The sequence below is a fragment of the Copadichromis virginalis genome, linkage group LG2 (assembly GCF_057382275.1).
Source record: "Copadichromis virginalis isolate Kocher_CV1m ecotype Utaka linkage group LG2, C_Virginalis_male_GT1.1, whole genome shotgun sequence".
Taxonomy (NCBI): Eukaryota; Metazoa; Chordata; class Actinopteri; order Cichliformes; family Cichlidae; genus Copadichromis; species Copadichromis virginalis.
Window position 1 is genome coordinate 26,987,564 of NC_140619.1, and position 12,937 is coordinate 27,000,500.

Consider the following 12,937-nt stretch of genomic DNA (forward strand, 5'->3'; position numbering starts at 1 on the left):
TGAATTTTAGAATTTTTGATTTTAAGAATAGTGGATTTGTATGATCTCTGTAACCAGTTTTATGGATTATCCTTATGGCCCTTTTTTGTAATATAAAGATTGATGATAGCGAACATTTGTAAGTATTGCCCCAAACCTCTGCACAGTAATTCAAATACGGTGCAATCAGGGAACAATAGAGAATGTGGAGTGATTTGTGGTCCAGAATGTGTTTTACTTTACTCAAGATTGAGACACTTCTTGAAATTTTGTTATGTATATGATTTATATGAGACTTCCAGTTTAATTTATCATCTATAATCACACCAAGAAACTTATGTTCAAGTACTCTTTCAATTTCCACACCATCTACATGAATCTGCACTTGTGCATTTCTAAGGGAATTCCCAAATAAGATAATTTTAGTTTTACTTAGATTTAGCGATAGTTTGTTCCTGTTAAACCATTTTTTAATTTTGCACATTTCTGAAGTAATTGTATCCAGCAGCTCCTTTAGATTCCCCCCAGAACAAAAAATATTTGTGTCATCTGCAAATAATACTAATTTTAATATATCAGATGCCTTACAAATATCATTTATATAAATAATAAATAATTTTGGACCCAGTACAGAGCCTTGTGGAACACCACAAGCAAAGTCCAAGCATGATGAGGAATGGACACCCAGCTTCACAAATTGTTTCCGGTCACTTAAATAATTTTTCACCCATTGCAGTACAACCCCCCTAATCCCATACCGTTCCAGTTTATTAATTAATATGTCATGATTGATTGTGTCGAATGCTTTCTTGAGATCCAGAAATACTCCAGCTGCATACTGTTTCTGATCTATAGCATTCGTAATCTCCTCAATTGATTCGATTAATGCCAGAGATGTTGATCTTTTTGATCTGAATCCATATTGACTGTCAGAGAGTAATTTATATTTATCTAAGAATTTGTCTAATCGTTTATTAAACAGGTTTTCTAGGATTTTGGAGAATTGTGGTAGTAAAGAAACAGGCCTGTAATTTGTGAAGTGGCGTCTATCCCCGGTTTTATACAGCGGCACAACTTTAGCTATTTTCATTTTGTTTGGCACTTTTCCCGTCTGAAATGATAAGTTGCAAATATATGTTAGAGGTCCTACAATTCCTTCAATGACCTTCTTGACGATTTTCATGTCAATATCATTACAATCAGTGGATGTTTTATATTTACACATGTGTACAATGTCAATTATTTCTTTTTCCTCCACTGATGTGAGGAACATTGAGTTAGGGTTCCTATCAATCAGGTTTTCACTACATTCTACTGATGGCAGTGACTCAGGAATTTGTTCTGCCAGTTTTGGTCCAATATTTACAAAATAATGATTAAAGCTGTTGACCTTATCAGCAGTGTTTTCCATAATATTGCCATTATCGATAAAGTATTGTGGATAACTTTGTTGTCCAGAATTATTTTTAATGATACCGTTTAAAACATCCCATATTCCTTTCATATTATGTTTATTGTTGTTCAATATTTACTATAATACTCCTTTCTACATACACGTATAATATTGGTCAACTTATTTTTGTATTTTTTATATTTATTTTCAGCTTCTTTTGTTCTTTGTTTTAGGTATTCCCTATAGAGTGTATTTTTCTTTTTACATGCATTTTGTAAACCCTTAGTGAGGGTAAACCCTTCGCTCAGAATAAAGAACTGATTGAAAAAATGTGTTCTCAATGAAAATCTGTTGACAAGTCACACTTTGTGTCTAATGAGAGCACACGTGCAAACAATCTGATCAAATCCAAGATGAATTTTTAATTATGTCCCTATCAGTGCATGCTTATCTTTATTCAGTGAATTTCTGTAGAACTGCTGCAGAGGTAGTCTGCAACTTCTCATTGGTCTCTGACATTTTCTGTGGAGGTTTTTTTTTTCCAGTAGAATTATGCGTAGTAAACAAACCCATGAAAACAGGTCAGTGCACTCTGTGGATCATTCAGGATGATGTGGTCTATATTCCTGGTAAGGATAAGGTAGATGTTCTTAAAGCTTCAAAACACTATTTATATTAGCAATGGCTCTGTGCAGTGTGGTGGAGGTTGCTTGTAGTGATAAACACTCGGAGAATTATCACACATCCCATATTCCTTTATCACTATGTAGTTTAACACCTTTTGGCCCGTTTCATTTGGTTTTACTTTAGAATGAGTATAGAGATGCCTGCTGTCGCTTCAGAAACTAGTTTGGAAATGCCTTTTTTGCACATTTTGGCCATTTTGCACATTGCTGCTTTTTTTAGTTTGTTTTTTGAAGCCAAGCAAAAGGCATCTGCCTGAAAACTGTGGGTGCTGCATACATATCCTGCTTTATTGTCTGTTTTTCTCTAAATGGGGCCATAAATGTCATAAATGAAGATAATACTGTATTAAATAAGCTGAAATTTGAAAGACCCGTAATAAGGAACAATTTCATTGAGGTCTGAAATTTAAACAAGCGTAAGTGTGTTACCAGAACCTGAACCTACATCTATTTTAATTGTCTTTTAGCCAAGAGGTTTCACAAAACACAGCATGTTTTGGAAATTGAATGCACTCTTACATGTAATACTTCTAGATGGAGTATGCAGCTTTTTTCTTTGGTAAATAAAGTTTCCCGAAAAGCTTGCACTATATCTTACCTTCCTGTACAGGACAAATGATTAGGTAGTGAAAACAGAGGAGAATTTAGTGCTTACATGGAGCCCAAAACTAAAAAGCTAAGCAACAAGTTTAACAGAAACAAAGTAATGCTACAGTCATATACAGTCAGCTACTGTGTTCAGTGCTACTGTCTGACATAATACACCAATAAATGTATTAAATCAGCAAAAATCACAAATCTGTTGTACATCAGAATAAAATGATTTGGCAACCATGTTGCAAAGAAACGTTCCGCAGACCACTTGCGCTCATTGGTGCAGAGTGACTGCAACTGATTGCAACATGTCAGCCTTTTTTTTTAAATTACATATCTTTTATGATATGTCGACCCCAGCAGGCCAACTGTGCTGCAATCTGATTTTGTACTCTTGAGTGACTGAGCCACAAAAGTAAGTGAGATTTAAAGATTAAAAAAAAGAAAAAATTAGTAGAACTAAAGGAATTCTAAACAAAAACTTGAATTTCCTTCAGTTTCTCTGAGCATTGCACGGTCTGACCTCGGGGTGAGTTTGCTGGGAGGCACAGTCCTGGGAGGATTGGCAGCTGTCTTGAATGTTTTCCACTTGTGAATAATCTTTTTCACTGTAGAATGATGGACTTTAAATTGTTTGGAAATAGACTTCCCAGACTGATGGGCAGGAACAATTGCTTCTCTAAGATTATTGCTGATGTCTTCTCTCTTTGGCATTGTGTTAACACACACCCGAATTCTGCCAGAACCGCTGCCTTTATAGACAGACTCACACTTGCTGTTGATCAGTTAATCCAGTACATTTGATTAGCCGTATTTGGTTGCTAATCTTAATTGCTGAGCACGCAGTATGGGCGTACTTAGCTTTTCACACAATGCTTTTGCATTTTAGCTAACTTTTTGTTAAATGATGACATGGTTTGATAGTAGTTGTTCTTTATCTAATGCTGTTTTTACCTCATTTTTACCTCATGCTGAGTACAGTGGCCCTGAGACATCAAATGCGCTGTAACTTAAGAAAACACAAGGAAATAGAAAAATGCTGCAAAAGCATACAAAACCCAACGGAAATTTAAAAAAAGGAGCAAGAGTTTCCAAAATAACATCACAGAACAGAACTAAAGTTTTTTTGTAGAAACAATAATGTGATGGAACAGCTGCGGAAGTTACAAGTGGCTTATTGGTAAACATGTATATGAATCATGCGATTAAAACGCACATTATCCTGCATCTTTTTCCCTCTCACAACACATATGATTCACCCACTTCTTTTAAACATGTCTCAGTGCAGTGTTTATGCCACGTTATTGTCTCCTCCAAAACACAGTTTTTTGGTGGCTGTAGTTCAGGAGGTCATCTACTAATTGGAAGGTTGGTGATTCGAGCCAGTCCGCATGCCAAAGTACTCTTTTGCAAGATGAAGTTGCTTTCCGATGCATCCATCTAAGTGTAAATGTGCCTGAATGTTAAATAGAAAGCACTTAGCAGTAGAAGAAAATGCTTGTGTGAATGAGGCAGGTTGTATAAAGTGGTTTTTATGCTCAAGGAGAGTAAAAAAGTGTCGTATAAGAACCAGTTTATTACTTTTGTTGTGTTTTTTCTTCTTTCATTGTCTTTTATTCACCTTTCTTTGTGTTTTGTGTCCTTTTGTAGCGTTTTTCTGTTTGCGCGTGTTTTCTTAGGTGGCAGTGTGTTTAACCTCTCAGGGTCATTTTTTAAATTGTGTCACAGAACAAAACAAAGAACAGCATACTGTAGGTTGATACGATCGGGCGTGCTGCTTGACATTCTACACACAAAGCTATATGCTACACAACAGTGTGCTTTTTCATCAAACAATTTCACAAACAGCAGCTACATACCAAACAGACAGTGGAAGACTTAATTCTGACTGATATGGCAGGAAGCTAAATGATTCATCAGAGTGCACGATGGGAACAGTAAGGCGAGGCGACGTACCTCTAGATCTTAACGCTCTCGGTTCCGTATACGTTGTAGCCTTCTCTGTATGTGGCAAAGTTCTGGGTGTTGGTCGGGGGAGCCGGCTTAAAATTCTGGGCATTCTTGGCCATTTTCAGCCGTTTGGTTTCTTGTCGTGATTTATAACAGAACTCTATCAGTGCCACCATCATGGCCAGACCCAGCCCTCCGACCAGAATATAGAAGACACCAGCCACATTGCTTAGGCTGAGAGCACTTGTCTTGTCCTGGGGGGAAGTGAATAACATCGTTAAGAGTTTTGCAGTGGAGCTAGGGCAAAAGAACAAAATGCAGCCTGCATCCTTCAAACTGAGCCTCGACTCAACAGTAAAACTGACTTAAGTGGTAAATGATCATACTCTAGATTATCATGCTCTATATTACTGATGCTACCAAAGGTTGTTTATGGTTACTAACAGCTACAAACAAAAGAAATGAAACATGTAACGAGCTGCTAAGCAATTTCAACTGAAATTATATTGCTATGTTACAAATTTATGAGGAACTTGAGATTCAGATATAGTCAAACCATTCTCCACTTAGGAGAAAGAAGCCAACTCTTGCTGGTGAATGTAGAGCTAACCTGGCGCTATGCTTCATACATGTAAAATGGCTTCTGCTCTTGACCATATAAGGAAGCTGGTCAGTATCGCATAGGTCGACAGCTGTGAACATCCCTGCCCTTTCAATTCTCTAATGGCAACACTGTCATACAATACAGTCAAATTCATAGTAGATGAATGATAGCTCAATTAAAAAACACTATATAAAAATATATATCAAACCATTTTGCTGCTGTTCACTTACCAAACATATTCAATAAAATTTGTTCATTGGAGTTTTACTATTTGCAGTTTAACCCTATGAGCATGGCGTTACCATGATGCTATCTAGCAACTCTAACCTGTAACCTGAAGCTTTAACTGTATCTCAGAGGGTTAAATAGTGGGTGTATTACATTCCTCAACTTCTTGCAATGTGCAAACAAAACCTCTAACCTCATCCGAAAGCAGCCAGATGATTTTAGAGGACACCCTACGGTGCTCTCTCCGCTTCGAGAAGTTGAATTTGTGTAAATCATCACAATAAGAGGCTTTGCTTGTTCATCACACCACAGGAGGCCAAAGAATCTAATAGACACATCTTGATGCAAACTAGTAACAACACAAATAAATCAAATTTTCATTAACAGTGTGGTAAATAGAAGCAGCAGCATAATGGTCAAAGTATCATGAATGTCAAGAATGAAAATGAGCAAAAAATAGCATTTATCAACAACTATTAACTGCTGTGATTCAATCAAAAGAGTGTGTCTTAAAGGCACTTTAGAAACGTCCCCGCAGCATTACCATTACAGTTTTCACACACAAAAATGAGTCTTTATGTTGTCAAAAAGTCATTTCTACAGCATAAAAAGAAAAAAAAAAAACGGTGAATCTGGGGAAACAGTGCCTTAGATTAAAGCCACCGGTGAGCTGTGTTAACAGCTCGTGGCAGAAAAACTGAAGAAAAGAAAAAAACTATGTGTAGCAAATAAACAGAATGCATACTATAGATGTCAGAGAAGTCTTTGTCTTGCATATGAACAGTACGTCAAAATGCAATTTGGAATCAGTACAAAAGACCTGCAGCGACTGACCTTACTTCCAGAGTCCTTGGTTCCACATTCACCCTTATCGTACCACCATTTGTTTTTCAGCTTGTCTAAGATGCCTTGTTCACTGAGTTTCAATACTGCAAGGTTTACAGGAGTTCTTCACGTGGGAAATAACATAAATAACATTATATTATGTTATTTTATGTTATTCAACTTTTAAACTACTACATACTTTACAAAGCGATAAAGCAGGGCACCTGGCTATTCAACATCACAAAGAGCAGGCATTCTACCTATTACCTTTAAACCCCTACTCTAAAGCCAGGACCTACCCATATCGCTTTGAGTAATCGGCAGACGCTGTTCATGGGGCGACAAGCAGGTACGCAAAGTACAATCTGCAAGTCTATAAACATCAAAAAGCGCCTTGGTGCACGCTGGTTCTTTGTGTGTGGGGGGTGTAGTAGTCGCAGAGGCTTTCAGTGCAGCATTTAACAAGTTCATTCCAACATGAGCAGTTGTCTTAACAAACAGAAAAATCTAAGCAGTGAAAGAAACCTTTGCATATGCAATGTCAGTGTAATCCTGCGTCGGCTAATGCTAACTGTCACTGCAGTGACAACAGTCAATTCTGGAGGTATTACAACCAATTTCCCATTCAAGCAACTGTGCCCAAAAGTGAAAGCCTAATTAATTCTCGCATGTTCTATCCTGACATATCGCTAAGAAAACCTTATCTTCCAATTACACCAGATTAGTGTCAGATGAGTGTGTCCCAACTAAACTGCAGGCAGCTGCAGGACTAAGCTCAAAAAGATTCGGTGGAATTTAACTCATCTCGTATTTGCCTGCAGCTGCACAATCTGACGTTTGACACAGCTGTTTCCTGCTGCTTGATAACTCCAGAAGGTATATCATGACATTGTAGTATTGCATGTCAACATACATTTGCATAATAGTCTATTCGGGTAAATTACTTCAGAGGAGGTAAAAAAATTTATTTGCATAGCTCAATAAAGATCACATTTTGTAGTTGTATTATGACTATATTGGTTTAAGTAAATCTCTCTGTGAGAAGGAAAAGCAAACTGGAAGCAAAGAAAATGTAGTGGATCGATAAATTAGTGACTACTCCCTGGGAACAATGTCCCCTGAGGGGATCTCTTGCAATGCATAATGCACTGAGAGAAGATTACACCACTATATATCCCTCATCACCAATCTGGAGAAACAGACTGTGAAGACCATACCATTGTCTTGGCTTGGAGAGACATTGATTAACAATGCAATTACCCTGTAACATGCTCTGTGTCTGAAACTCAATCTAGGCAGCGCCGTGTTTCGCCTAAGGGCAAGAAAGAGCAGTGTTAAGTGCGTGCGCATGCAGCACGCGTGCACGCTTATGTGCATCTCCAGATGTCGGCTGGAGCATGTAGTTGTGAGCAGGACAGGGGCCAGGCGATTCACTGTTTGGAACACAGCGCTTCAGGCCGCTTTATTTCCACCTAATCAGACCTTTCCACTGAGTCCCGGAGAGTCAAAACAAGCCAGGAAACAGACAGACGGTACATACCTGTGCATGATAATAGATCGATGGCAGCGCAAGAGACAGATGCTTTCAAAAGCTCTGAACAGCACAGGGAGGCGTCCTGAGCTCATTGACTACAGAACACAACGATGTTAGCAAAACACTGAAAAAGAATGTGACTTTTGAACAACGCTTTTCAGTAATGAAAGCCCTTGTTTAGCTTTATTTCACGTGTGCCTCATGAAGCCTCTTGCGGTGAGTACAGAAATGCATCGCAGCTCCTTACCTGCTCATTGGAGTCCAAGCCAATCATGACAGAAATGACAGAGCGTAAAGACACAATCTGCATTTCATGGGATCTTGCAGCTTGACTGTAATGTCGCCATGTCGCCCACCTATATCATCCTATGTGTGTCGACAGCATCGTTTGTCATAAAAATGACCTGCGTTTTAAAAGATATCATACTCGTGCCTTATGGTATATGTAATCTGGAGAGAGAAGCACAATGCTTAATGGTACTTAGGTCTAAGTGGCATTACGCTAAGCTGTCACGGGACAGTCATTCATCATTTAACCACATGTTAAAGATGGAGAGATCTGATGGTCAAAAGGGTCACAGCTGGGTTATTAATGTGTTCAATTAAAACTGCATGCAGTGGAACCAAACCACAGGTGGGTTACCAGAGCTCCCATTAAAAAGTCTTTTTCTTTAATTAGACTTCTCACGTTTGCCTGCAATGCTTAGTCCCCTCAAGACGCCGCTGTTCCCCTTGCTTTCTTGTCGGCCTCTGTTGAGCCGCCGTTTAGCGGTTGATCTGTTTTTTATTTGTTTGCTATTAAGGTGAACTGGCTTTTAAGTTGTCGTCCACTGTCATAGAAGTGAAGCAGCAGTGGTGAAGTACTGCGAAGCCATATTTTAAAGGATTAGCAAATCTCACCTCACCTCATCTCACCTAAAATGAAAGCCTTTTCAGTTCAGTGTCGCTGGCAAAGTCTGTTCTTGAATTAGACCAACTGGCTATACTCATCAAAGCTGCCTAAATAAAGCCCTAATATTTGAGGCTGGGTGATCTGTCCCACACGTGAGTAAGGGTGAATAAACAAGGCTCAACCTTTCACAGCGGCAGGGCAGACACATTCACATTTGTCCTTTCCTGTAAACACTACTTTGTCAAACAGAAACATGTGTCCTAACTCTCTTCTGTACTCTTCTTCGTCTTGTAGAAGTTTACCTTTGGCATCCATAAATATTTTTCTGTTGGTTAAACAAGAGCTCCTCAGTTTGATCTGAGCCGTTAAGCCGTCTGGTCAGACTGTCGGTAAATTTGGTAATCTGCCTTTGGGGCAGCACCAGGTTGGTTGGGGGCAGACAGTTGGTTTGGTTCTGGTTGGTTTGTTCCAACAGCCTTGCCGATTACTCTGCACTATGGTACCCGATTGTGGTGACATCGAGGCTGACCTTGGAGTCACCTCCCCCGCTGCCGCACTCTCCCTTGTCGTACCACCATTTGTTTTTCAATTTGTCCAAGAGGCCTTGCTCATTCAGTTTTAAAACTGCCAGGTTAACAGCATTTCTTGAAACGATAAAACATAACTTGTAAGAAAATGCACAGGTCCGTGAGAAATCTAATGCAAGGTAATAATCGTACTAAGCATCATGAGAGTAGTTAATGGTAGAGAGGCTACCACTGTCAAAGCAGGGGGCTTATGAACAGAAAACTATCGGTTAAAATCAGAATGGTCTAGGGAAGGACAAATTGTTTAAGAATTTCAGGAATATAGAGAGATAAGAAAGGCTCGTATGAGGTAGAGACAGTGTTAAATCTTGGAAAAAGGTGGCATAAAGGGTTACGTAGTTTAGAACTGAAGTGTGCGGGATGGGGACACTTGTCATTGAGAAGAAAAGTAACAACAACAAACATCATGCAATTAACATTCGTCACAAGTGACAGCGCAGCTTTTAAGGGCTAAATTGAAAAACCATTGAACTGTTAAATTAAAAGTGACAACACAACAGTCAGGTAGGACAGCACACGGGACAGAAGGAGAGATCGAAGGAGAGAGAAAAGCAGTGGGAGAGACATAAATATGAAATTATTGTTAGCTTTAGTCTCATTATCTGGATTTGACTGCTCTGCTATAAAACGGCAACTCTTTAGAAATACAACATTAAATATCGTTAATTAACTTTTGTATCCAAGTGCAATGAAAGGCATACAACCGTTACCTCTGTGTCCATTAACAAGAAAAAAAAAGTAAGGAGAGGAAGAGAAGAGAATGACAACAGGGGAACATCAGGGTAGGTGGAATACTATAACAACATAGGGGATATTGTTATATTATTCCACCCACCTTAATGCTGAGCCTTTGGGCGTCGCCACACCGTAGCCTTTCGAGTCGAGGTTCCCGCCGACTTTCATGGTGTCGCACGGCTTCCGCTGCTCGATGTACTCGTTCATGGTGGACTCGAGGAGAAAGGCGAACTTGCCCTTCGACTTTCGTACCCGGGCTACGCCATCGGGTGTGGTCTTAACAAACACAGAGGGCTCAGCGGATTTCATGTACGACCACATCTTCTCGTAAACTGCTATTTTGGATCGCTGCGCAGAGAAGAGAGGGAGAAAAGGAGTAGCTTAGAAATCTGAAAAATCACACATGTGCAATGGATTTCGGCATATTTTTGTGCTTCGTGATCATACGATTTAAAAAATGGCATCGTGAAGTATTTATAGACATCTTGGAATGAAAATGTGTGATATCTTTAAATACTTCCAGGGAATAGAGCTGACAGACCTTTATGAGATCATGAAGTACAAGAATTTACAAAATCCATTCCTTTTATCAGCATTCTGAAAATGTACCCTTTAAGTACGTCACTTGAAATTCACTGAATGGAAAAATCAGTTATGCAAAAAAAGATCTTTAACAATTGAAAGGGTGTAAATTGCAGGTAATGATCATTCTATCTGAAAAATTTGCACAGGCCTCGGATTTGTTTCCTGAAAGTTCAGCCTCAGTGGGCTGAGCCTGAGTTTATGGTCCTAATTTAACTTGTAGAACTTATTACATTCATTTATTTCAACAACACTGCTAATGAAATATCTCAACTGTGACTCTGCACTGTAGACGAAGCGAGAGAAGCGAACAACAAGGCAACCCATCACAAAGTGACAAGGATGAGCATTTTCCCGGCGCCCGCAGACAGGCTTAGTGAGCCTGTAAAATCTGGAGGAGTCGGGCACTATCTATAATAAGCATCAATTAAATTATTCAATGCCGCTGGATTTATTTTGGCATAGGCATTTCACACATCCCGGTGTGATCCTGGTCCAAGCAGTGATGAGCCATACTTTCCAAGTGCTGAAGATTGGATCCCACATTAAAAAACAAACAAACAAACAAAAAAAGCCAACACACTTTCTTTTAAGCAAAGGCCAGAAAAAGGAAGAGCAAAAAGTAAAAAATAAAAAATCATAAATTTGCACGTAGGAAATGCCAAAATCTGCCAGAGATACACTATATTGCCAAAAGTGTTTGCTCATCTGCTTTCAAACACACATGGACTGGAGAAGCATCTTATTTTTAATCTACAGGGTTTAAAATGATGTCGGCCAAATATTTGCAGCTGTAACAGTTTCTTGAAAGGTTTTAGAGTGTGTTTATCAGAATTTTTTATTATTCGTCCAGAAATGCATTAGTCGGGTCAGACACTGATGTTGGACGAGAAGGCCTGGCTCAAAGTCTCTGCACTAATTCACCCCAAAAGGTGTTCTTTCAGGTTGAGGGCAGAACTCTTTGCAGGCCAGTCAAGTACTTCCACACCAAACTTGCTCATCCATGTCTTTATGGACATTGTTTTGTCTACTGGTGCACGATGAGGAGACAGAAAGGGGCATCCCCAAACTGTTCCCATAAAGTTGGGAACATGAAATTGTCCAAAAAGTCGTACTGTTCTCCTGGATACTGCCAAACCCAGACTCGTCCATCAGATTGCCAGATGGAGAAGCGTGATTCGTCACTCCAGGGAGCAAGTCTCGACTGCTCTAGAGTCCAGTGGCAATGTGCTTTGCACTATAAGGCTTGGATGTGTAGAGCTGTAGTTTCCATGAAGCTCTCTACACAGTGTCCTTGAGCTAATTTTTTTGGCCACATGAAGTTTGGATGCACTATGCGCCTCAGCATCTGCTCTGTGATGGAGCAATTCAGCCACTTCTGCTTTGTTATAATACCACTAACAGCTGACAGTGGAATATTTACTTTTGGCAACATAGCGTACTTTGCTGTGGCCTTTTTTTTCTTCATACCACAAATCATTAGTGTAACAAGAATGAATAATTCATAATGTTAGTAAATTAAGATAACAAGACTGGGTGTGGGTATAGAGGGAGTGATTACCTTTTGTATATATTGTTCCAGTACTCCCTTGCCCATTTTTTGAGCTATCCCCTCTAGCTGTGTATCCTTTCTCTGCCCCGAGCTAGATATTCCAAGTGTTTCCTGGTTTTTAGACTTTGTTATTCCCCTGCACTATTAGCATCATTAGCATTGCTATTATTAAAGCTTGTAAGTAAGTAAAACTTTATTTATAAAGCACCTTTCAAAATATAAAATCATAGAGTGCTTCTGTCACAGTATGTCGAAGCAGACTGTATGAATGTGAGGAGGACAAAAGGCGAGCCGTTTAATATGGCTGATGGAAAAATATGAGAATAAACAATAAACAACCTAATTGGGGAAAAATCTTAAACATGAAACTTGACCTGGACACGTGGATACAAATATACCTGGAAGATGGAAGATGGAACCACGACAACATGACAACACAAACTTGACAACATGGACAAGAAGCCAAGAAACATGACAGACTAACAGAGAAGACCAAAGTGAAACCTAACTAAACTAAACTTAAGGTAACCAAATGATAATCCCATTACTCAACATATTTAAAGGGATAACTTGAGAACCAGTGCCGTCAGCGTTAATCTCATTAAAATGACGCTAACGCCATAACCGCTTTAACACGGCAAATCTTCCTTAGTGAGTTAGCGTGGATCGCCTTGTGCGTGGGGCTGCGCAAATGCGTTAGCGAGCTAACCGCACTAACGAGCTAACCGCCTTAACGCAGCCATGCAGCCCCACGCACAGGGCGATCCGCGCTAACTTGCTAAGGGAGATTTGCCGC

At 39.4% G+C, this 12,937-nt stretch overlaps 1 protein-coding gene across 4 annotated transcripts in view; it reads right to left on the reverse strand.

Annotated features, from left to right (window-relative positions):
- The window catches only part of LOC146717451 (glutamate receptor 3-like), a 101,730-nt gene that overhangs the window by 3,222 nt on the left and 85,571 nt on the right, over positions 1–12,937 (reverse strand). The window contains exons 13-15 of one of the 4 annotated variants that reach the window (XM_085476389.1): positions 10,108–10,355; positions 6,269–6,383; positions 4,609–4,856 (exon numbers count right to left, since the gene is read on the reverse strand). In XM_085476389.1, the coding sequence (XP_085332515.1) occupies positions 4,611–4,856; positions 6,269–6,383; positions 10,108–10,355 (609 nt within the window). In that variant the 3' untranslated portion in view covers positions 4,609–4,610. The other 3 variants (XM_085476381.1, XM_085476398.1, XM_085476405.1) reach the window with 3 other exon arrangements.